We start from the raw sequence: 27143 nt of genomic DNA on the forward strand, positions 1-27143 counted from the left end.
CACAGAGTTAAATAAAAGGCCAAAATCTTTTTTCCTCTTTTCCACTTGGAGTTTTGGGAAGAGCTGCTGAAGATAAAAGGTAAATGAGATAAGAGAACTAAATAAATGGGGCTGATTCTGTGGTATTTCAGGCCTCAGCCCTTAACCAAGCCCATTCTGACAGCTAAAAACCTACCCCTCAGGGAAAAGATCCATCCACAACTAGGTAGAGTGAGCCTGACACAACTCACATATCCATCCCAGGGCTCAGAAGAGCCACAGGAATTGGGAACCTCCGACAAAGGCTGAAGAGAGCCTCAGCAGCATTCTTCCTCTCCTCTACCTCTCTTTCAGACTACAAATGAAGTGAATAGAACAACAAATACCCTGTCTTCAGATTATAGGTAGGAACGGGACACAAACAGTTCTCAGTCAAGACCTGGAGGTAGCCAAGGAGAATCCATCACTACTTCAGAGCAAACAGAAAGTCTGAGTGGCCCTCCGCAAGCCATGCAGAAGAAGGATAAAGATAAGCTACCACATTTCAAGAATAACAACAAAATTAAAGAAGAAAGCAACAGTGTTCAAAAGCCAATGAAAAACCTAGTCTGAAAAAATATATAACTCAAACAGAAGAAAATATCTTACAGTATTTCATACTTTCTTAATAAAAATGTGAATTCAATAAAAAAGTTCAAAGAGGAAGTGACAAAAACAACAGATTAAGGTTAGGCATATTCTGTGCTCAGAAAATATATTGATAAAACAAACAGGTAATAAATTAAAAATAGCAAGGCACAGAATAGATATATCTGAAAATCAAATTCCTCATGTAAAGGAAAGGCTTCTGTGAAAGCAGATAAAAGACAAAGGCATTAAAAGATAGAGTGAAGCTAATAAATGGAGAAGACCTGAGACTGTACAATTGTGTCTGCGAAGCAAAGAATCCAACAAAGCAGGAGAAGTACCCAAAATTAGAACATCCCCAAAAGTTCCATAAATGAAAATAATCCACAAAAAGGAAACAAGTGCAGGAAAATGTGAGAGAGAACAATAGACACTGAGATGAGACATATCCTGATTAAGTTATTATGATTCAAGACTAAAGAAGGAATTCTTCGGGCATTAGGCAAAAGCAAGTAATTTTTGGGAGGGATAAAATCAAGTTGTCGTAACACTTCTCCACGGTATTATCAGATGCAAAAAGAATCTCTATAGAGTCCTACGGAAAGCGTGTCCCCCAAAAACATTCACTCCAACAAAGTCATACTTAAACTATAAAGATAATAAGTGGACATTTTATTCTCAAGCACTTAAGAGTCTTCTTGAAAAATTGTCTTGCCAACCAGGACCTTAGGAATAAGGAATCTATTGTCAGAGGACTGCTAATGAACACACTAAGTCCACTTTAATACAGGAACTGTGATTACAAAACAGAATGTGAAGGTTGCAAACTCTGACAAGGTAAAAATAATAGATAACTAAAGATATTGGAAGATGGGACACAGGAGAGGGAGAAAGAATAACTGCCGATTTCCTTTTCTTATTGTAATTTTTCAATTGATCCAATCTAAAATTAAAATGTGTAGCAAAAATACATAATAATTCCAATCTCGTTTTGCAAAATCACTTTTTTAACTTTAGAGGGATCTCTTGGGAACTGATATCTCTCATAGTAGAGAAACATTTTCTTAAAGATTGGCAATTTCTTCTGTTATACTTCAGATTCTCTTCCACAAACCTGAGTAAGGTAAAATTTAATTTTTTAATTAAAAATAGAGTATCTCATGTTGTTAAAAATAGAATATCTCATGTTAAAAATAGTATATCTCATGTTGATTTAAATTATTCCCAGCTAGCAAGTTATTCTTCTATCTTTATATATACAAAGAAAGGTACCTAGAATGCTGTCCAATTAATGTTCAAAATGGTTAATTGGGGAGGTGGGGTCAAGAGTGAATTTTTAAATAATTTATTCCTTGTTGCATTCTGCATTGTTTAAGCATCTTATAATAGCCATGTATCACTTTTACAAACTAAAAAGTCATGTTTAAATTATAAGAGCCAAAAAACCCTTTCACTGAATTTTTAAACAAAGCATAAAATACATGTTAACTACATAAAAATTTACAGAACAGAGAACACGAAAGAAGGGAATAAAAACCACTCATGGCGCCATGTCCAGTGCCTACCGCAGTCAGCGTTTCCAGTCGTGGGATGGAAGGAACTTCACAGAGACGACATCCAATATTTAATAAATAGCCCTATGTTTTCTCCCAATACTTTTTATAGTCATATTAATTGCATTCAAATATTTATTCAGCCAGAGTATTTACTTTGGGTTTTGGTGTGAAATAAGAATTAATTTTTTCCTGCTATGTTTGGTTCATTGTGCTAAAGCCACGCACCAAACAATCCATTCTCTGCTGACCGATCTGAAATGCCACTTTTACTGAGTTTTGATATAGAATTAAATACTCTCAGGCTTGAGTACCCTCTCTCATCTCATTTCTTCAGAGACCTCAACGCACTCAGAAACCCCTGGACTATAGAGCAAACTCCTCACTCAGTCTTCTGCTCAAATATCTTCTGTCTTGGGAAGCCTTTCTTGAGTCCCACTGTCCCTTGTAGAAATAAACTCAAGGGGCAGGGGACACGTGATTATACTCTCTATGAAGGCAGGTACTGCATCTCCAAGTCGTCTTCTTAGCCTCACATTTGGTCAAGTGATACACACAGGCCCTTCAAATATCCCATCCACATAACAAGTCTTCCCAACCACTCTCTCCTGCCCACGTGCAACAATCTCAGCAGTGAAAGTCAAGAGAAAAGGCCCTAGGATTTCTGTTCATTTTTAAAACATTAACTGGAATTAAATTTCATTTCACTATCTCAATTTCGGAGACCTGTAAGCTATTAATTTTACCTTTTTCAACAAAATTTTCCCTTCTGGTTTTATTCCTGTTAATTATTTGCAATCCGCATGACACTGAGGCAGTAGCCAGTCATATATACCAAAGAGAATCTCGCTACTCCAGGCCCCGGGGTCCTACGCAGAGGCCTTGGCCCCTCACCAGACAGACATTTCTTTAGCATCAGCACTACCTTACCAAGCCCGGCTACGTGCTGAAGCAAATCTCAGAGCCCTTAACCTGCCAAGCTCTAGGCAGCTTCTTAGCCAAAGGAACTTACTGTAAACTAGTTCTAGAAATGGGCTCACTAGCCACCAGGAGTAATGATTTCAATTAATGCCTAGAGCCATCCATAAGTTCCATCCTTCTCAGGATGTAATGCTCAATCGATCAGCAGTACTCTGCCCCTCCAAAGAGAAGACAGAAAGAGAACACAGAAACACCAAAGGAAAGCCAAAAGAAGCCAAAGTGATATAGACCCTTCAATACTGGAGCCAGAACAACATGGCTGACAGTCAAGTGATCATACCCACAGGGGTATTCTCCAAACTGGGAACAAATGGAAATATCGGCCCACCCAAATCTGCATGCTATCACCACTAAAGCCACAGCTCCTGAACCTGGAACAGAAAAGACGAAGGTAGTTGCAATAGCTTTCTTCACATATTTGAAAGGCCATGATGTTTAAGAGGAAATGGATTTGTTCAGTCATATCTTCAGAGGCTAGAACTAGATCCACTAGGTAGAAATTATAGAGAAGCAGACTTCAGGTCCTAATAAAAGCGAGCTTTCTATCCAGAGATGGTCAGCATAGAGGCAGCCTACCTTGTGAAGTCGGTAGTTATTTGGTACACGTACACACACACATGCACACACACACACACACACACACACACACATACACACACTGCATAGAGAACTATATGTCAGGAATACTACCGAGGGATTCTGAACTAAGGGAGGATTAGACCAAATGACCTCCAAAGGTGTATTCTGAAACAACTGGATTCTGACCTCAAAATTTAATTAAAAAAGGGTTACTCTTCAAAGGTAAAAATTTTTTAAAAAGTACATTCGTTACGCAGAATTTTGAGAAGTATCAACCAGTGAGTATTACTGGCTTTTAATAATGTGAATTTAATAATAAAAGATTAAAAATAAGTTTGATCTTCCAAGATTTATAATTAGACACATCTGACTTTCCATCTTTAAAATAAGCTGTCTAGGTAAATTAGCTTATTAACCTCAACCAGTAAGTGAATCGTAGCCATATAGCTTATAAGATACAACATTGCACAAGAGCTGAAAGATACACATGCAAAAACTACATTACTGCATCTAAAAATAAAACCCCACTTAGTCTTCTTGATTGGCTACAAAAATGAGTGCTTGGAAACTTCTTAGCATAATTCTAAATTTAATCTCTGAGGAGACATAGATTAAAATAAAATAAAAAAAAAATAGATTCTGATTCAACCCATTCCAGCCACTGCTAGAGCAGGACAGCAAATGAAGCCAGTCTGCAGCTGAGTGAGCATATCCTCTAGCTCAAGTCCACGGCCTGTGAGAGTCTGGGAGAGGGCCCACTCCACTGATGAAACACCACGGCCCCCACTGTCCCCAAACCTGAGCCCAAACGCAATTAAAACTGAACACAGCAGGCATGAGGCCATCTTTGCAGATCCTGATGAAAATCTAGTCTTTCTTACTTTTCACTTCTGAAGGTAAATCTGCTTATCTGGCAATTTCTTAATTGCTTTAGGGGAAGGCAAACACAAATGATAAACTTTATATGAAGAAAACAGAGTTGAACAAGAAGAGAAAGAAAGGGGCCTTTGTACTTGGCAGGGGAAATGAGGGAGATGACGGGAAATGATATCAGCGTTTAGCACACACCACACTGAGGAAGATAAACAGATGCAAACAAACAAACCTGAAGTTCTGCATGAACTGTCGGAACTTGTCCACCCTCTTTGCCAGTGGCACGATAACGTTGATAAGCGTGTTGGCCATGTTGAGCTTTTCTTTTTTTACTTTCATGATAGGGCCAAACGGTCGAAACAAGACAAGTCGTCTGAATTCGTGCTTGTGGTCCCCTTTGAACGTGAGCTCATACAAAGTGCCTTTATCCTTTTCTGTGCGGTAGATCCCTATTCACAGAAACACAAGAAAAGATAGTTTTAAAAATTAACCTCGCCTACTGAGCATTCTAATAGCTGAGATCTCGCACAAAACGCCTTTTTAAAAAAATATATTAAGATTAAATCTCTACGTCTAATAATAATTATTATTAAAAGCCAATGCTCCCACTTTAAAAGCCCCAAAAGAAATAAAAATATCATTAATTTAAAAATAACAGTTATGAAAACTTCATAAAAACATGGGGAAAAGTTCGTAATGTTAGATATAAAACTGTATTTAGAGGCATCAAAGAAAGGAAATATGCCAAAACGAGACTGGCTGTGACATGAGGTAGGATTATATATTTTTTCTTTTCTGCTATTATCTGCACTTTCTGCAATATGATTAGATAAATATTATAATTGTTACATTTAATTTAAAAGCATGTTAAAATTTTCTCTTAGAAATTACAGCCATTTCAGATGAACTGACCATAAGAGTCTATTTGGGGCCAGTCTCAAGGCTCATGTGGCCCTGTGGAAGCTTCTAGAAGCATTAAAGCAGAAAACACATAAAGTACCCAGCACAGTAGCAGACACAATTTAATTAATTTCATATCGCCCTTCCTACCTCTGAGAAATGGCATAGCTCAGTGCTTCAGAGCTGGACTAGTTGGGAGGTCTATTTATGGACCACCCCCCCAAAGTGTGCTCCACCCCATGTGACTGTTACTGAAACTCCACACAGTCTCGCCTGTCAGGTTGAAGATGTGACAAAGCATCTCCATTCAACTCTCAGGGTGAGCCTCCTGAGGCCCTGGCCCGACAGAACTTCCCTATCCAATGACCACACGATCCCCTGGCACCTGTGCTCCATTGCCTTCCCCACGTCACCGCTAGTGTGGGTGTTTTTCTACAATAAGGAAAACAAAAACAAAAAACACATACGAGCCAACGAATCACTAGATAAGCTTCCTCATCTATATCTTTCATTTGCCATGCTGTCTATTCCCTATCGCTTCCTTCCTCTTAATCCTCACGTTAGCTAGAACATATCTTCCAGTCTTTGAGTAGCTACAAAAGTAAATTTCCAGGGAATATATGTGTCTATGGTCAGTCACAGTTTTCACGGCCTCTCACAAACCACTTATTTTTTCCTCCTCACTCTCCCTTGTCTATTCTTGTACAGGAAGTACTGCTCGTCTTCACAAACATTGCTAAGTTCTCTGTTCTATGCCTCAAAGGAGCTTTTCATCTTACAGTCCCGGTTTTACAGTCTCTTTGATCCTGTTCAAAGTCTGGATCTCCTTCAGGTGCCACAAAGAGGAGTTTGGTATTGCAAAGTTTCATAGTGTCATTTCTCATAGCTGTCTCACAGGCCCGCCTGGAGATTCAAAATGTGCGATCTGCTGGCAGTGAGCACGGGTGATGGAAGGACTTGAAGTACAGATTTACAAGGACTGAATCCTCTTCTGAAGCCTTCTTTGCTTCCTTAGGTGAGAGGGCATACTGCTCAACAGCCCTCAAAGTCAGGGAAGCTGAGAGAAGTTTCTCTGAGAGAAGTTTCACTGCGCTCAGGTTGGAACAGAATTCGGAGTCCCCGCAGGGGTCATTCCCAGAAGAAAGAGGGAGGTTCATTTCTTAGGAAGCTCAAAGGACTTCTGTGAAAATGTGAAGTAGTTCCCTTCAAAGACTGTTAATTCTTTCAGGTAACCAGTACTCATTGAGGAAACAGGCTCTTCCCCATCTCTAACGTGTCTACAGCAGCAGGATAAACCACCAACTCCTAGGGTCCAAATAAGGCTGTCTGATTCAAAAGGAGTCGCATTCAGTAACAGCATATCTGCACACATGAAACAGACCTGCTGGGGTTGGTAGCTGTGACTTGTCAAGCTTCTGTTATTCGGTGTCAGCAAGCAGACCCTCTCCACATGGCAATAAACATGGAAAAGGCTGTCGTCAGTTTAACATGCAGATAAAAGAAGTACGTGGGCTAGGGATTGTTTTTTTTTTAAAACTGAGTCATTTTCTTTCTCAGCATCAGGATAAGAATCATTAATTTTTAAATCTAAATTCACAGATTTGAAGATACAGGTAGAAATATACACAAACTTGTCTCAAGATAAACATCCATTTATAAGGAATCCAGAGTAATAATTCTTATTAATAATGATTCCTATAACCCTGTAAGCACAGCTGCCCTTGTGGAGCAGGCATCCTCAGCCCACTGGGACAGGTAGCAGTCTTTGTGAGTGGTTTCCGGGCATGGCGCTCCTTACTATCAAGAAGGTCGATATGCCCAAGATAGTCTTGCACAACACAATTTCAGCTGCTTTCTCATTGTCTTCCGCATCATGGTGATGATGCCTTGAACAACTTTTTAGCATATTTCCCCATATTCTGCCTAATTAAATTAATTATGTCTTAGAAATCTGATTTTAGATTTCTATCTATTTTAAGTAAGTTATTTAAAACTCTCTTGCATCCAGTATCCACTAAAATCCACACCCAGCCAACCGCTCACCACACCCACAGGCACACGCTCCTCTACCTGCCACACACAGCACTTTGTCAGCCTGTAACACAAAGGACAACCTACAGGGACCTTTGTGCCCCCTGTAACTCTTTAGTGGTGGAAACACAAAGGAACTGAGAGGAAAGGGGGCTGAAGCATTCTGAGGCAGGAATGAGTTTCAGCCAGTAACTGGCATGCATGATGGCAAATGCACAGCAAATCGACCAAAAAAAAGGCTTCGTTGTCACAGTTTATGGGATGGTATCATTTTTATGCACTGTGCAAATCAAAGATCAAAATAGGAACTTTGAAGCTAGCTTAAATTTTGGTTTAGACACCCTAACTGGCACCCTCTTTTCCCTTCTTTCTCTCCATACTTACTTTGAGTTTGGTGTTTCTGCTACCTGTGCAAGCATGCTAATATTCATCTTATCCTACTCAAGGGAGCTAGGCCCTAGGATGATGAACTAGGTGGGGTCACCTCCAGGTGTCCAAGATACAGCTTCATGATCTGCTGTGAATGTGTATTTTGTTAGTAGACAAGGAGCTAACCAGACACTGGTGGCCACTCTACATCCTGTCCTCAACTTAGGACCTCAGAAGTCATGATGCTGATGGTCAAGGAGGTACCAGTCTTCACCTTCACATCATTGCCCCCAGTCAATACAGGCATACATGGGTTGTGGCCAATGCTGCACTGCTGAACTCAGAAGCGTCTCCACTTTCATTTCTGCCTTTCCTACCTTCTGAAATGAAGCCTAGGTCTCCCAGCTGGATAGCTGCAACCTTCTGCCGACCCATGTCCCAATCATCCGATACATATACTTTGACCCTTAGCCTTCCCACAGTACCACTATAACCCTACTTTCCCCCTAGCTCAGAATCCCTCACCAGCTTCCTGAAGCCTATACAATAAAGTACCAATACCAGGGCCAGCCTTTAAGACCCCCCATAATCTGGCCCCAATCTACTGTCCTAATTATAGCTGATGCCCCTGCCTCATGTGAAATTGGGCTACAGTCAAGCTGATTTACACTGAGCACATATAACTACTCTTCCTCCAGGAGAGACTGGAACCCTCCTGCAATGCTGTTGAGAATATAAAGTGGTGTAGTCACTGTGGTTTGGTGGTTCCTCAAAAACTTAAACATAGAATTATTATATCATGTACCGATTCCACTTCTGGGTACGTACCCAAAAGAAATGAAAACAGAGACTCGAACAGATACTTGTACACACATGTTCATAGCAGCATTATTAGCCACAGTCAAAATATGGAAAACATCCAAACCTCCATCAGCAGATGAATACATAAACAAAACATGGTAGATACATACAATGGAATATTACTCAGCTCAGCCTTAAAAAGGAATGAAATTTTGATACATGCTACAACATGAATGAATCTTGAAAACATGTGCCAAGTGAAATAAGCCAGTCACAAAAGGACAAATATTGCAGGATTCCACTTATATGATGAGGTACTTAGAATAGTCAAATTCAAAGAGACAGGAAGCAGGCTGGAGGAGCAGGGAATGGGGACTGAGTGTTTAATGGGTACAGAGTTTATGTTTGACGTGATGAAAAGCTCTAGAAATGGGTAGTGGTTCAGACATCCTAACAACAATGTGAATGTACTTTATGCCACAGAATTGTATGCTTAAAAATAGTTAAAATGGTATACTGCAATAACTGCCCTTCTCTGAAAAGGCCTTCCTCAAGACACACTTTCCCACCAGTCTACCTTTCCCTCTTCCATGCCTTCTAAATATGACCCTCCCACTTTGAGATGATTCCATGACATTATTAACCCAAAGTGATCATTCAGTCCTCCAGTCACTCTGGTCTTAGAGCTTTCAAACTCTTCTTTGCTGAACTACTTTTTTGGCACATGAGAACATGAAAGGACCTTGGTGATTGATCATCTAGTCCAGCCTTCTCAATTTACAGATGACTAAACTGAGACCCAGAGAAGTTGTGATTTCCCTGTGTCCACCAAACGTATTAATGACTGACTGAGACAGACCCCTGTGCAAAAGTTTACTCCCTAAATGTCACTTTTCATATGCAACATGAATAACTCAGAGTGTAGAAAAGAAGTAGGAACAAGAAAAACAGAAGTCAGAACACACAATAGAAAGCCTGTAGTAAAAACCACTGTTCTTGGCTCATTTACCCACAGATAATCCTTACATCCACCCTTAGGGCTTTCCTTTCAACACATAATAGTAATAGTTGTTAAAATTACAATCATCTGAATTCATAACATATTAAATTAGTAAATTCCAAAAGGGGGGATTTTTTTATGAAAAAGAAATTTCTAACAAGACAAAAAGTAATTAGGAAAAGAAAATCTATAACAGGCAGAAATGCTGACAGTGTAAATAGTGATAGGTCACCTCCTGACAGCAGGGGAGAAGGAAGAACATTATTTTAAAAAGAAATTTAAATATATGAGATCATTTAATATAACGAAAAAACACTTCGCCCACATAGGTTGCCTCTGAAGACATCACCATAAGAGCACATACTATTCCTTCTGCTGACCCTGCAAGAGCACATTCTCCTTGCTCTGTTCAAGAAGAGAAACAGAAATTCTGAGAAAGATTTTACTCCAAAATAGTAAAAACTTACTACAAAATAGTAACTTTTTACTATTTTGGTGGTTCGATTACCTACAAAATTCTGCTTAGATGGAATATTTCATTCCCAGACCACATGAGATAAATGAGACACCATTACAGTGCCATCTGTTCTCAGCTCAATTTTCTTAGAGAAAGTAATAGACATTTGACATTTGTGAAAGTTATGTCCTAAGACTGCCATGAACCCCTAAATGCTCAGATACTATAACATAAATAATTTTTCCCCATAAAAAACAAAACAATAAAAAGTAACCACTTTAAAGCTTTGCCACATCTGTTGGCCTATAGAAACGTCTGTGCACATCATTCTCCTGAATCGAAGTGCGTTAACTCATAGCAGCTCCTGCACACGTCCTGATTCAAGACTATCGCCATTTTCAACTTTTCACAAAACCTTTCTTTCATGTGACAAGAACTGGTTGCAGAGACCCATGTCCTTGCTGAAACAACGCATGTGTCACCTTTTCTTATTTCTATTTATTGCTTCTGGTATATATTTATTCACATCATAGATCCAGGCAGACAAAATCAACACTTGCCTCTTAATCAGAAATTTCCAAGAACTCCACTTACTTAGAGGTGTCCTTTCATCACAAGTACTAGCCGTTGACTTTCTTTTCAGAGCCATTTCCCCCACCACTGCCCCCCCCCCCGCCAAAACTACAACTCTATGAAAGCTATCGGTATTTGACAATAAGGAAGCGAAGGCGTGTTATAATTTCAGTGCAGCACTGAGCTGGGCTCCTCATCAGGGACCCACCAGCCTCACATGATTCATATTCACTTGACATGGCTATTTTTATCCTTATTGATTTTTCTTATGGCTATTATTTACCATGGATTGGGTTCTATATTAGAGATACAAAGATGAACATGATAAAATTCACTGCACCTTCAGAATTCACATTCTACAGAAGAAAGCAAGTAGGTAAACAAAACAGGCATAAATAATATGAGAAGCACCTAAGAGAGACTGCACAAGATGTAAGGGAAGAGAAAGGAGGGAGTCTCCACCTGCTGGAGGGTCTGGACAGTTGGATCTCGAAGATATTTCAGCAGAACTAAAGGCTGAGAGTGGGTGTTTGCCAGGACTACAAAATCGGAGAGGGCATGCTACAGGAAGATAACATGAGTACACAAAACAAACGAAAAACAACTTGCGATGTTTGGCAAACTATGAGACAGTTCAGCAAAGCTGGGGTGCAAAAGGTAGGTGTGGGAGAGAGATGGGAGATGAAGCTGGAAAGTCAGGAAGGGTACACCGCGCGCGCCCACTAGGTCATCCTGCAGTGCAAACTCTGCCCTGGAGCTCAAGGGAGCGTGAGTGCAGTACGTCTTCAACAAGGGAGAGAGGAGATCATCTCAGCACTATCAGCTCACAGATGTGTGGAGCATGGATGGATAACCGGGATGTGATCAGAGGGTAATGAGGAAAGAACCACAATAATTCAGCAAGAAATGAAAAGGCAGTAGAGACGATGAGAAGTAGAAAGAACTATAGAGAACTTGGTTAGAAATGAGATGGCAGGTGAGAGAGATAAAGGTAGTGTGATTCCAGTTACAGGTGAGAAAAGGCTTACGAGTTAAGCTATGGATGTGCTCATTTGGGGAGCTGCCTGAGGAGGTCTGAGGCTCAGCGGATAGGCCTTCTTTTAGACAAGAGTTAGCTGTCCCTTGCATAAAAGGTGAAGCTGCAGGTGTGGGTCAGATGATCCAGGAAGTCTGTAGAATGAGAAGAGGGTGCCTAAGATGCAGACCTGGGATATCCCAAGCCTACAGGTGCAGAGTGCATGGATCCGCAAAGGAGACAGAGAGGTCTGTGGCAATGAGAGAAGTATGGAGAAAGGCAGAAGACAGCAGCAGGAAGGCCACCCCCACAGGTAAGGAGGGGCTGCTCGACGGTGCAGCTGATACATCGAGGTTAAGTCTGATGAGGACAAAACGGGCCAATGGATGACCAGCAGATCTTATCAATAATGGTTTCAGAGAAGCGACAGGTATGAACCCAGATGTGAAAAATGATAAGAGATGAAGTGGCAGGAATGAGTTGAGTGAGTACTTATTTTTCATTTCCTTGAAGTCAAGTTCATTCCAGCCTTAGGACCTTTGCTTTGCCTGTTCTTTCCCATCTGCCTAGAATGCTTCCCCCTCAGGTCCTGACATGGCTTATCCTTCTCCCCTTTAGGTCTCAACCCAAATGCTACATCCTTAAAGAGGCCTTCCCTAATCTCACTCTCTGAAGCTGCCCCCTCCACTCCGGTCACTCTGTCACCTCTTTTACATTCCCGCTTTAGCGCGTTATGTGAACGGTGTTTACTTATCCACATATTTACTACTGTTTCTGCCACCAGAAGGTAAGCTCCAGGGAAACCAGAACTCTTGTCTCCAGCCCTAGCGAACACCTGCTGTACAGCAGGATGGGTGGGAGGGAGGGAAGGAAAGTGGTTGGCTAAAGAGGGAATGAACTCATTAGAGTACTAGACAGAGGAAATTATAGAATTAAGTGTTTTCCTTCTTTAAAAAAAAATAGGAAAAAGAAACAAGTCCTTCATATGCTGAGAGTAAGGAACAAATAGAAATAGATAATGAGGATACACAGATGGAAGGAGAAAGTGAGAGGTAAGTGGACTCTACAGTCCAAGAAAGGATTTGGTCTTGGACGGAGAAGGGTCACCTATTTCCCACAACAGAACAGGAGGAGGAGAGGAGGGGTACGGATAGTGCAGGTTTGGGGCAAGGAGCCAAAGGCATGCGTGACAATAAACGTTGATAATTTCTCAGTGAAGCAGGAGAAAGGCAACGTTGAGAGTGAGGGATTCAGGGTGGGGTACAGGCTTTAAAAAGAGGGCTAAAGGGCTGGGATGGTGGCAGTGGAGAATAGGAGACAGAGCGGCGTAAGGACGTGGAAAGGAGTTACAAAACAGCACAAGGGCACAGCTGGGCTGGGGCGCATACGCTGTACTGACATCAGCATGTACGTGCACAGTGACTTTCCTCCAGCAGCAGGAAGAACAGGGAAAGGATAAAATACAGTGACTCATTGATCTAGGACTGGGCTCTGCAGAGCAGCTGTGGAGGGCAAGGAAGTCAGAGGTTGGGAAGAAAGTGGCTGAAGGAAGACCTAAGGGGGCCCAGGAGAGGGAGGAGTAAAGCTTTAGGAAGGGCAGGGTCAAAGGACATGAAATGGGTCAAAGTGAGAATAAACGACGAAGAGACTGAAGTCAGAAGTAATAACAGAAGGCATGGGGGGAAAATGGATTTCAGAGGATGTTTAAGTTTAATGAAAAAGTGGGGCTCTTCCAGGAAATAAACAGGCCAGGAAGTGGCCGCCCTGGAAATCGGGCCTCTGTGCTCTCTCTCCCTCCGTGCTCTCACGCTGTTGGCCAGACTAGACGATGTGCTGCTCAAGACCCCAGCTACACAGACCTCTTTTTCACCCCGAGTTCTTATTCTTCAAGGATGATGGGCTTCTACGAAGAAACAAGTTAATGGCTGGGAAGGCTAAAAGTCTAGAGGTGACAGCCCCATCTCTTTCCATAACCTTACTTTAAGAAACCAACGGTGAGAAGTTACACAGACTAGACACCTACCTGGACTAACTGGAGTTTAAGAGGCTAGACAGCAGCAGGGAGACTAAGATAGTGGAGAATTCTGTAGGGATTCCAGAACAAACATCCGAGGAAAGGAAGTCAGAGCGGCCATTATCGGGGTATGTTTCCAAACAGCTGCAAGACTTCCTCTCAAAACACTGTGGGACAGTACATCCAGGATGTTGCGGAAAAGCAGAAAATTTAAGATATAAGCAGCAGCGATGAGCAGAAGTTAAAAGGTCAAAGAGCAAGGAATGTGTGCCCACACCATTGTCTTTGGTTAATCGGTAAGCTCGTCCCTGCACAACTCCTTAAACAACTTATCACTAAACTAAAGGACACACAGCCTGACTGTATTTACATTACCCTGACTCATGTCTGTCTCTCAAACCGCATTCACAAGGTTTGTCAAGCCAACAAGAACATCTTTTTAATATAATAATCTGCTCAGAACGCCAAGCTATGTTTCGGTCATGCTAAACCCCTGCGAGGTAGCGAGTCATAGAGTGACTGACACCTTAGGTCACAAAGCCAGGGCAAGTTCTTACAGAGACAGTCTGGCCCAGGAGGAAGAGAGACCTGAATTTCAACTCCATTCAACCATTAACTTGCTCTATTACTTTGGACAAAGTCAATTCTCAAAGCCTCAGTTTTCTCAACTGTACAAAATAGGCATTAAACAATACACGACTTACTGTGTCCGTGACATAACAATAAATGAGAAACACAATTGTAATTTAGGATTATGAAAGCCACCGCCTCTCCAGTAACATATCATAAAACTAATGCTGTACTACTAAAGCATGAAAACAATTTTATAGGAGATCAAAATAATGTGGTCTATTAGATATGCAGTTTTCAGATGACAGTTCAATATAAGGAATTTTTAAACTTAGAGAATTATAAGAATAGGTAATATTTACTCTATTTAGATATACTCCCTAACTATTTTTTCTCAAGTAAATCACGACCCCTCCAAATTATATGACAATGTTCCCATCTAGGGGAGGGGTCTGTGTTCCCTCTCCTTGAATATGAGTGGGCTTGTGAGTGTTTTCCCTGAGACAGGACAGCGAAGTGATGCAGTTCCTCTTTGTTTGCTGGAACAGCTTTTTTGGAACCCAGACTGCCATGTAGGAAAGTTCAACTACCCGAGTTTGTCATGCTGTGAAGAAGATACGCTCCAGAGAGAGGTCACATGTATGTACTCCAGTTAGCAGTCCTGGTCCTCACATCATCACAGCCCAGCTGCCAGATCTATGAGTGAATGAGCATTCAGATGATTTTAGCTTCCAACTGTTGAGTCACCTCTAGACTTTTAGCCTTCCCAGACAAAGCCCCAGATATGCTGGAACAGAAACAAGCCATCCCCACTATCCTTCCTGAACTCCTGACCCACAGAATCTTGTCAGCATATGAAAATGGTGATCTCAAGCCTCTAAATTCTGGGATAATTTGATATCCAGCAATAATAACTGAGACAATGAGTAACTGATAATGGCATGTAAATATGTAAATATGCTATTCTGCTCATTACGAGTAGATACAAACATTCATTATCCGTTACTGTGCTTGTGGCATCACTGGCAACCTCTTACGACACACCAACCAGCACGTGCCAGAACATAAGGTTACCCAACCTCTGCATGGAGCTGGACAAAGGGATTTCCCCAGATGGGACTAAAATTTTCCTCAGAAAAAAAGTTCTGGGTCAATGAAAGACGTGGACAAATAAATCGGCATCTGAGACCCCAGAACTCCACACATTTGAGAATGGCTGCAATAAATTTAGCTTAGAAAACTTTTCATGTGGATGATATCAAACTCTTTCTTTAGCCATAAAATCACAGAAGTAAACAAAGACCTCTTGGTCAAGTACTCACTGATAGTTGTTTTTATTTCATCTCTTGGTGAACTTTCTAAAATAAAAATGTACCGTGGTTATATAAATAGTTAACTTGGGAGACATAAACTCTAATATTTCAATAAATACCTTAAGTCTAAATGGTCTAACTATACCAGTTAAAAGGAAGAGATTCTCAGAGTGGATTTTTAAAAAACAACAACAACATGACTATAGGCTGTTTACAAAAAATTCACTTCCAATTTAACAAATGACATAGGTATATTGAAAGAAAAAGGATGGAGAAAGCTATGCCATGCAAACATTAATAAAAAAGAACTGGCTGTATAAAGTAGATTGTAGAACAAAGAAAATTTACTAGAGACAAAGAGGTACATTATAAAATGATAAAAGGATCAATTCACCAGAAAGATGCATGATCTTAAATGTTTATGCACCAAACGACAGAGCCTAAAAATACATAAAACAAAATTTGATAAAACTGAAAGGGGAAATAGACAATTCCATGATCATAGTTGAGGACTTCAATCCCCTTGTCAGGACATAAAATCAGGAGGATACAGAAGATGTGAACAACACAATCAACCAACAGAATCTAACTGACATATAGAATATTCCACTCAACAATCGCATAATACGCAAGCACCTATTATATTTTGGGATATAAAACAAACCAAGAATTTTAAAAGAATTTAAACTCTAGAGAGTGATTCAAAGTAGAAACCAATAACAGAAAGAGAAGAAATTCTCTAAACACTTGAAAATTAAACAACATACTTCTAAATAATCCATGGGTCAAAGAGAGGGTCTCAAAGAAAAATTTAAAAATATACTTTCGACTAAATAGTTAACTTGCTATATAAGGTTGTTAAATATAGAAGAGTTGCTATTTTAGGACATCTGGCCAAGGACAATTATTTTAAAACCACTGACTTTAAGTCATTTTTCTGACAGTGATACACAGGTCTGTTATCTGCTAAGCCATTCATGACAATAAAAGTATGAGTAAGTGTGCTTGAACATTCTAGAGCAGTGCCTGGCACATTATAGGCGCTCAGTAAATATTTGTTGAATGAATCAGTGTAGACTGGGAATCAGTAGAGAGCACAGAATCTAAAGCCAGAGTGCATGGGGTCAACTTCCAGCTGCGTAATCTTGGGCAAGCGACTGAACTTTTCTTTGCCTCTGCGTCCTTACTCATAAAATACGAATGACTGTAATAAAAGACCTATGTCATAAGATTATTGTTAGGATTGAGGTGCATATATAGCACTTAATGCACAAAGTATTTTAGGCACTCAATAAGTGTTAGCTAGCATATTTGGGGGTATGGGAAGAAAAATTTCAGTCCCTTCTCCCAAAGAAGGTTATATACTCATTAAAGAAGGGCAAAAATTGCCCTTATATCTTCCACAAAGAGTATCACAATTTCTAGGGACCAGCCCCCTGAAACAGGCAAAGGTGTGAGAACTATTGCTTTAAGGCTATCCTAGCTCTAGATCTTGTGATTCCTTCAAAGCAGTGATTCGCAGCCATGGCTGCACATTGGAACCACCTGGGGAGCTTTCAAAACACTGACGCCCAGGCCCCACCCCCAGAGATTCTGATTTCATTAGTCTGTATTGCAGCCTGGACTCCTCCAAGAGATTGTAATGTGCAGCCAAGGTTGGAAAGCACCGCTTTCAGGAACATGATTTCAATGCTTCCACAATCCAGTGGTTCCCAAATGGAGGTGAAGTCATTCACAGGCAGTTAAGTGTCATTGATACTCTTCAGAACGATTCTAGAAGTTAAGTAATGGCAAAAATAACGCCTCCCCTTTCTCCAACACTGAATTGCTCCATTACTCTAAACTGCATCGCTAAAGGAGCATCAATGTTGCAGAGGCCTAATGTGACAGAGGTTTTTATCCCTTACAGTCCTAATAATCAAATGAAACTGGAGCGCACAACATTAAAATCAGAAGAGCTTCCAGCCCTCTATGCTTGTTACTCTCCTTAAAATGACCTTTACGTACACTGTGCAGCTTTGCCATGTGTGTAACAGTAATCTTAGTGATCCCTGGTTTTCCCTGGTATATAAAATCCATTTCAGGTTAGGGTTTGGATGGTGGACGTTTCTATAAGAACGTGGAGAAGAAATACTGGGAGCACGAGAAAATCGTGAACGCCTGAAAAACAGCTTATATGATGGTGTTATAGACATGGAATACAAAGAGAAAAACCCAAATGGTAAATGGGCTTGTGAGCAGCTGCTGTCATGAGATGTGGGTTATTATGACGTGAAGAGATGGAATTGGGAAAAGATATGAGAAAATATTATACTTCGTGATAGGAACCCATCTGAAAGACTTGTGTAAAGGTCATCCTCTGGGTTGGGGACCTCATCCATTCCGATGAAGATGGTGGTCATCACAGCTGTCACTGTGATAAGACACTTCAGGGGCCTTTGTATGAGAGTCTATTCTCCAGGGACGCCATGGGGAAAGGTCTCAGAGAACTGGAGGACTCAATCTATGGTGAGAACCAGAGTTCTCAAAGTGTCATTTGTGGGCCAGTGGCCCAAGTGTCCTGCAGACTGGCCTTTGATTTTATCGATGTTAATAATTTCATATAGCTGATTTCTTCTTCTTTTCCTTCCATTATTTTCACATATAAAATCTGCATACTTCATGCTTCATCAATTATATCTTATTCTCCTTCACATGCTTGTGACATCTAAACTATAGAAGTTGAGGCTTAAGAAGAAATCTGTTGCCACATAAAAGGAATACAGTTTAAAAGGTGTAAGAAGTGCTGTAATAACCAGGCAGATATCCAGAATTAAGAGACATTTGTGCAGATACTGATAGAGAAAATATGAACAGTTAGTATTTCTCATTAAGTACCCTCAGAAGCTGTGAGATTTATCAAGGACCTGAGGGAGAGCCATGTTTCTTGACTTAGGTTTCAAAGATGCCTGTCCGTGAATCACACTAAATGCCTATCTTCAGGAAAGAACTTCTCCCTGCACACTGAGATTCTTAAAGAACCAGAAGTGATATAAACAATGGGATGACAGATACCTCTTTGTAGCAGAGCCTAATGGAAAAATTCTCACTGTGGTAGGTAGGTTTATTTTCAGTTTGAATTATATATAACTACATCAATGCATATTTCAGTTGCCTCCTCCTTACATTCCAATTAGGAATCAAGTAGTGTATTTTATACAAACCTAGCAAAGTGCACAGATGCTGAAGCATCACTGGGAATCTCTAATTCTCTGAATAATCTAATGAGCTGGAGTGTCTAGAGCTGAAGAGTAAAATGTGTATCTATAAAAAGGGGCTCATTTCTCTTCTCGTTTCACATCCCCAGCAAGCTTACCCCAGCAGTGAGTTATCTGTGAGATTAGGAACAACACTGACAGCACTGGGAGGAGAAAGGAGAGATCTTAATTCTCCTTAAATAGTGACACTGAAGTTTTCACATAGCGTCAAGCGCAGGCAGGATCAATGCATTCCACCCCTGCTCACTGTGCTCCGGTCTCATATGCTCGTGAGGGATGCTAGGTCTATGCACTTGGCAAGTTCCCCTGTATCTCATCACCTCCCTGCACAAGCACCTAAAATATTCCCTATTGCTGGAAATATCAAGTTAAAATTCTTGTTCCAAGTTTTAAAGGCTATCGTTAATCAGACACTAGCCTTATAATGCAATAGATTCTCATGTGAGGCTGATAAAATTACAATTACTCTCTACAGTCGCATCTTTCTCCTGCGCGGCCTTGTTGACCACTACTCCGGGCCACTGGACCCCTCTGTGCCCTAATGCTTGCCCTCACAGTCCGCCCCACACTCCCAGTCAGCACCTTTCTACTCACAGTCCTGCTTTTATCTTCTTGCATTTACGTTTCATTTTCCCAACTAAAGTAGGGATTTTATCTTATTTTTAAATCTTTGCTACATCCTAGCAGCTAACAAATGGGTAGGCACTTAGCCGGACCTCAATAAACACATGTGGACAGGCGTGACCTCAAGAGTTGCAATGTAGTTGGGGATATAACATCACAGGTCTCTAGCTAACTACCCTGCCGAGGACTTCAGCAAGGCTATCCAAGCTCCCTTTGACCCCCAAATCACAGCACAAGATAATACCCAAGTGGACTTTAGGACCTCCTGGGGGAGAGAGTACAAAACTGGGGATGCAAATGCATTCTATAGTAAAAATTCATTTCTATATCCTCAACACATGGCACAGTAGCTGGAGCATAGAAAGTGCTCAGCACAGGTGATTATATATGTATTCCATCACTAGACCACTGATGTCCCAATAGCAATTCAGAGTCTAAATCAACAAACGTATATCAACCCACTTTTTATGAGCAAAGCTAAAAACTATGGAGATAAACGATATTTTCTCAGGGACAAAACAATATTTTCTCTTCCTAAGTAACGTATTTTTAACACAACTAGAAGTATTCGAAATAATTTTTAAGGGTATCAAAATGCTGGCAGGAGTGGTGGGGATATTTTCTATGCGCTATAGCTACCTGGTCAGACAGAGGCAAACCCATGCATTCACACGTGAGCTCTTTCCCATATGGCTTATGTCTCTCTCCTTAAGTACACATACACACACACACACACACACACACACACACACACACACACACACACAGCCACCCCTGAATACACACACACAAATCTCAGGATAGCTGCTGCTCTATTTTTTCCCTCTCCTTCACTGCTAAGCATCTAGATCAGCACTGTCAAATACAATTTTCTGCCATGATGGAAATATTCCCAATCTGTGTTCTCAAATGGATCCTTGGACCTGAAAATGTGGCTAGTGAAAGTGAGGAACAGAATTCATAATGTTATATCATTTTAATTAATTTTAATTTTAAATAGTGAGCGGCTACCACGCTGGACAGAGCAGTTCTAGATCACGTCTTCTATACCCAAGGACTCCACTTCCTCTCCTTCCTTTCCTCAACCCACGACAATCTTGAATCTGCCCTACCGCACCACTAAAAATGTTCTCACCAACCCAGCAACCACTGATTCCCACTATCAGTTACATAGGGGGTCTACCTTCAAGAACAAATTATGTGTGTTAAAAAATCTATTATCAGAATATCTTTCTTATAATTTTCTCAGAAAAACAAGCTTCATGCATCTGAAAGACATCAGCAACTTGCAAAACACACCTTTGTTCTTCCGCTAACACACTCTCTCTCTCTCTCTCTCCCCACCTCTTCCCACTCTCCCTCCCCAGACTCTTCCCATCTCTGTCAACAGCAATGTACCCTTCTAGTTACTCAGGCTAAAGTCCCCAGAGTCGCTTCTAACTCCTCTCTTTCTCCCATCTATTAGCAAATCATGTTGGTTCTATCCTCAAAATGTGCCCTGAGTCCAATTGCTGCTAACCACCCTGTCACCATCCTGGTCCAAGCCACTATCTGCTGTTTGGTTTCTGCGACAGCCACCTAATGGTCTCCTCATTTTTACCCTATCTCCCTACAGTCTACTCTCAACGCAGCAGCCAAAATAATCCTTTTAAAATGCGAGTCAGATCATGTTACCCTTCTGCTTAACACCAGCCAGGGTCTTCTCCACTCAGTGTGGGTAAAAGCCAAAGTCCCCACAATGGTCCACAGGAAGGGCCCTCCCCTCTCTGACTTGATCTCCTGCTCTCCACTCTCTCGCCCACTCTGCCCCAGCACGCTGGCCCCAGCATGCCACAGCCAGCGCACCAGCTGCTCCTTCTCTCTGGAACCCTCTTCCTCCAGATGTATGAATGACCTGCTCCCTCACCTTCAAGTTTCTGTTTACTGTCATCTTCTCAACAAGGTCTAGTCTGTCTTATTTAAGACTGTAGTATTTTCCCTAGCAGCCCCCACTCTCCTTAAAATCCTTTATTTTTTCCCCCTTTTCTCATACTACATAATTTGCTTATTTCAGTTTGTTTATCTTCTTCTCTAACTAGAATATATACTTCACGAGCTGGGCTTTGTGTCCGGGTTTTCACTTCTGGATCCCCAATGTCTGGGACAGTGCCTGGCACTTAGGGGGTGCTCAATAATGCCATTGAATGAATGGGAACTAAAAATGCTATCTACTATTTAATGCCTGTATGAATGGGTCTCAGGATTTACTACATGTCCTCCTAGGAAGCCAGGCAAAGAGAAATCCTTTAACCATTATTTTGGGGGAAGAAAGGTAACCTACATTCAAATGCTAACTCACACTTTTATTGGATGCTTCTCTTCTGAAGAATTACTTCCATTTTTTCTCAAGTTGACAATTCTAAAGGGCTTAAATTTTATTCCTGAGAGTTTGTGCCTTAACACTTACTCATGTTCTGCCTCAGAGACTCATCTATCATGTTAACATTTAAAAAAGAAAAAACACTATGAAATCAAGTAGGTCCTAAAACACAGTCATGCTTTAAAAAGACAAACCATTTGCTCTTTCCCATCTTGCACGATGGCGGGTGACAAAGCTGACAAGCTGGACTCTAAGGAGAAGAAGCCTGAAGCCAAGAAGGCTAATGCCAGTGGCAAGGTTAAGAAGGGTAACCCCAAGGCCAAAACGCCTAAGAAGGGGAAACCCCACTACAGCAAGAACCCTGTCCTGGTCAGAGGAATTGGCAGGTATTCCCAATCGGCCACGTATTCCAGAAAGACCATGTACAAGAGGAAGTATTCAACAGCTAATCTGAGATCGAAAAGAAAAAGAAGGAGAAGGTTCTGGCTACTGTCACAAAACCAATTGGAGGCGACAAGAATGTGGCACCTGAGTAGTTAAACTTCACAAAATACCTAGATATTATCCTACTGAAGATGTGCATCGAAAGCTGTTGAGCCATGGCAAGAAACCCTTCGGTCGGCATTCGAGAAAACTTCAGGTCATTCCCGGGACCATTCTGATCATCCTCACTTGGCATCACAGAGGCAAGAGGATGGTTTTCCTGAAGAAGCTGAGCAGTGGCTTGCTACTTGTGACCGGACTTCTGTCCCTCGATCGAGTTCCTCTGCGTAGAACTCACCAGAAATTTGTCATTGCCACCTCCACCAAAATTGACATCAGTGGTGTGAAAATCCCCAAACATCTCACTGACGCTTACTTCAAGAATGAGAAGCTACACAAGCCCAGATACCAGGGATCTTCAACACAGAGAAGGAGAAATACGAGATCACAGAGCAGCGCAAAGTTGATCGGAAAGCTGTAGTCTCGCAGATTCTGCCAAAAATCAAAGCCGTCCCTCAGCTCCAGGGCTACCTCTGCTCTGTGTTTGCTCTCACAAATGGTATTTATCCTCACAAACTAGAGTTCTGAGTTTATGATGAAGAACCTAAATGCCTGATCTGTTAAAAAAAAAAAAGACAAATGGTTTCACATAAGACAACCAACACAGAAAAGAGATCAGCAGTTTACCTCCCAGTAGTAGCTGTGGTGTCCAGAAATAAAAGGATGAGTCTCTTTTCCTTCTGCTCTTGCTTAGTCAAACCGATGCCAGATCCAAAGAGCACCGGGTGCCCTGTCTCTACGACAGGGATGTCTCAGACACAGCCCACTGTGGAGGGGTGCTCATGTCAACCCCGAGCGGAGCTTCACCAAGTGCAAAATGCGAAGCAAATGAGCCCTGAGCCAGAGAAACAAGAATCTAGTAGCAATGAACAGGATGAATGGAAAGTCGATAAGAATAATGGGCAAAACTTCAGATAAGAATAATGGTCAAGCTTTGAAAGACTCAGCTGCTCATAAACCCCAATAGGTGAGAAGCCACAACACTAACACATTTGCCTGCAGCTTCAGCTAAGGGGCTGAGCGCATGTCTGCTGTTCACAGTAGTTCTCAGTCCAGAAGTATCTTTTCAAATGCCAACTGTGCTATCCTGCTTATGCCATCCATCTCCTAACAGGATTCTCATTAGGAAAAAATTGTAGGAATCATGAAATCATGGCATTCTCTAGCCAAAGAAGGCCCAGGGTTTTAGAATGGAATACAGCAGCCCAAAGAAAGAAATGAAGAACAAAAACTTACCTTCCAAGGCATGCTGAAATGAATGTGAATAAATATTGATATCAAATCTCAGATTGAAAATTCTCCACATCATACACTTCCTAAGAGGCACCCTGTCACTTCAACTGATACTATATGCACAAAAATCATGATTAATATACATACTACAGACATTTTAAATATGACGACTCATAACCATAAAATTAACATTGGGTTAAGATCACAATTCTGACTTTGTGAAGAAAACTTCTAAAAGCTTCTTCACTGAAAAACTTGTAATTATGCTTATATTAAATGATATTTTGGAGATGAGCCAAGAAAGGGAAATGAACCTGCCGCTATCTCAGTGGTGTCTTCAAGAAAATCGACTGTAATTCAGGAGGGTATGAGGAGCCGGGGAAGGAAGAAGTCTGAAAACTTTCTGAGGCTATAAAAATGCTTTCCCCAGGCCTATCGACAAATAACAAAAACAGTAATAATAATTATTCAGATTGATTGTGCCAGGCACTGCTATAAAAGCATTATGTGTATTAACCCATATATTCCTTGCAGTAACCCCATGAGGTGTTAATAACGTCCATTTTACAAACAGAGAAAGTGAGGGTCAGAGGGGTTAAGCACCCTACCTACCTGACACAATTAGTTAAAATGGTACAACTGAGATTTAAATCCAGGCAGCATGACTCCAATGCCAAATTTATGAAAGAGGACAGCACAAGGATGGGATTGTCTAATAAACGTTCCCCACTGTGAGATAAGAGAAAATATATATTGGTCTCTGTCTTCAGGTCTTGGCACAGAGCTCCCAAAATGCTTGTAACTTCCTAAGTAATAAGAGTACTAAGAGCATCTTTTGTTTTAATATTTAGTCTTTGACCCCAGTTCCTGAAACTCTTGTAACTTCCTGGGTGATAGAAGTGTCTTTTGCTTAGCTAAGGCAACTCTGGGTGGGCTCCTGAATGAGAGCTGGTCACAAGAAAGACCCAGCCAGGATTAGAAGCTTGGGATTCTCAGCCCCACCCTCCATTTTCTTGAGAAAGGAAAAGAGCTGAACAAGAACTTAGTGATTGATCATGCCTGCTTGCTGAAGCCTCCATAAAATCCCAAAAGGATGTGTGGTTTCTGGGAGTTTCTGCGCCCCTTCCCACATACCTTGCCCTGTGGATCTTTTCCATCTAGATGTTCATCTATATCTTTTATTATATCTTTTTATCATAAGCCACTAATCTAGTAAGTAAAATGTTTCTCTGAGTTCTGTGAACTGCTCTAGAAAATTAATCGAACCCAAAGAGGGGGTTATTGGAACCTCCAATCTATAGCTGGACAATCAAAAGTGCAGGTGATAACCTAGACTCGTGATGGCAGCTGAAGTGGGCAGAGAGAGTTTTGTGGGACTGGGCCCCGAACCTGCAGAGTCTGATGCTATCTCTAGGTAGACAGTGTCAGAATTGGATAGAATTATAGGACACCCAGCTGGTGTCAGAGAATTGCCTGTTGGATGTGTGGGGAGCCCCACCCCCCAATACACACACATTGAAAGAAAAATGAGTGAGGTCTGCACCGTGAAGTGTCTTATCCTGTATTTTTACTGGCTCCCTTGACAATACCATCTTCCCTTATCCCTAGTAAACACAGTTAGTGGAGTATGTATCTCCAATTTTAAATTAAAAACAAAAACAAAATTCTCCTTCCATCTTTTTGCTGGGAACCTTTTACCTTGGGAAGCCAAGCTGAACTGCTCTCTATCAGCTGTGATGGTTCATGTGCACACATTTATTTTCCAGCCCCACGAGTTTTAAGCGGGGCCTCTGTCCACAACATGAATGGCCCAAACAGAAGCGAAATTCTGCTCCAAATTCAGAAAATGACCAATTGCTTCCACAGACTAATTACCACAGGAGCCAGCTGCCTTCACAGATCATCTGTTCACTTGATGTCCCCAAAATATCTCTAACTTCTGGGGTTCGAGGATGAGAGCCAACGCCGTTTAGAAGCCAGCTCTGATCAATAGCCCTGCTCTTCCATCCGACTTTCCAGCTCGTCTTTAAATAGCACATGGAACACTACTAATTTAGGCATTCTAAATATATGGCACATAATACAGACCAAGCTACAGATGGAAGGCCTCGTACGAGAGGCTGCTGAGCTCACACTAGTTTTCACAAACTGACTGCGAAACATATTTTGGGGAAAGAAAGGAAAAGGAAGAGACAGGCTAAAAAAAAAAAAAAGGCACTGTTGACAGTAGGGTCCTTTTCAAAGAGAAGGAAGAAGAGCTGTTTTGCTCTCTTTCTTCCTGACATTTGAAACTCCTATCCCTCAGAGGAGGGCTTTTAAAAAGTTAGAAAGCAGTGTGAGATGCCACAGGAAAAGGACTCAGACAGAGAGCACAGAGCTGCTGGCAATGTCATTTGAACACAGGTTCTACCTAACTGTTGTTTGGGGCCATAAGGACCCAGAGCCACCATCCTTCAGAGCTCCTCGTGCCCACTTGGAGCTTTATGTTGAGTTGTTCCCTTCAGCCTGGATACCTGCAATCAATCATGATGAAGGCAAGAGTAGAACTCGGGGCAAGAGAAGTTGTGTTCCAATCTTACGAGAGGCTGATAATCACTTTCCTAAAAAAAAAAAAAAAAAAAAAAAAAAGAATCCCTTTCCTAAAAAAAAAAAAAAAAAAAAAGACAAAAAACACCAAAAAACCCTCACCTCTGCAGGCGTACTGTCTCTGCCAGTCTTCTTATATTTGGGATTAAGATTGGTCAAGACTGAGAAAGTGACCGACAAATTTTTTTTCTTCTTGATTCTCCAGATGGAGCAGGAAGCAGGAAGAAAGTGTACTAATATACCATCACCTGGAATTCTGTGTCTGTTTCAACCACCAGACTTTGTCACTTTGAGAAGGTCAAACATAGTTTCTCTTTTAATCATGTCAACATGATTCAAGCATTGTTATATCTTTTTGCAAAATATAAGAATAACAGATTTTCAAAGTAGAATGTCTGGAAAACAGCATTGCCTATAATTCCACCACTGAGGAATAAAAACATAAATGCTTCGATATAGTATTTTCATCCTCTCAATCTTTTTTCTCAAAGATAGATGTAAACTTTATAATTATTTTCACAACTGAAATTATGGTTTTGCTACAGCATAGGCTTTGCCCCATTTTACTTGAGAGTTACTGAATAAATGGTTTTCAATTGCTATACAATGTTACACTATGTAGATACTACATGATTTTCCCAGTTTCCTATTGTCAGACATTTGGGATGTCTCTACTTATTCGCTATTATAAATACTTCTATGATGAACATTCTTAATATAAATATTCATGAGCATTTCTGAGAATAAGTTTTCAGAAATGAAAATACTGGGAAAAGGCATGAACATTTTATAGGCTCTTGCTACAAATTACTTTACACAATGGTTATACTAACCTACACTCTCATTACTCAGTATAAATGTTCATTTCACCTCACTCTCGCCAATGTCTTATTATTTTTTAAATGT

General features: G+C 41.0%; 1 protein-coding gene and 1 pseudogene across 1 annotated transcript in view; one reads left to right on the plus strand and one right to left on the minus strand.

Moving 5' to 3' along the window:
- CSGALNACT1 (chondroitin sulfate N-acetylgalactosaminyltransferase 1) overlaps nucleotides 1-27143 on the minus strand; it is a 73966-nt gene that overhangs the window by 32449 nt on the left and 14374 nt on the right. The window contains exon 2 of the mRNA XM_025049867.1: nucleotides 4825-5041. Coding sequence (XP_024905635.1) covers nucleotides 4825-5041 — 217 coding nt within the window. The remainder of the gene's footprint in view (nucleotides 1-4824; nucleotides 5042-27143) is intronic.
- LOC102895012 lies at nucleotides 22095-22946 on the plus strand (annotated as a pseudogene).

The sequence above is a fragment of the Pteropus alecto genome, unplaced genomic scaffold, assembly GCF_000325575.1.
Source record: "Pteropus alecto unplaced genomic scaffold, ASM32557v1 scaffold24, whole genome shotgun sequence".
Classification (NCBI taxonomy): Eukaryota; Metazoa; Chordata; class Mammalia; order Chiroptera; family Pteropodidae; genus Pteropus; species Pteropus alecto.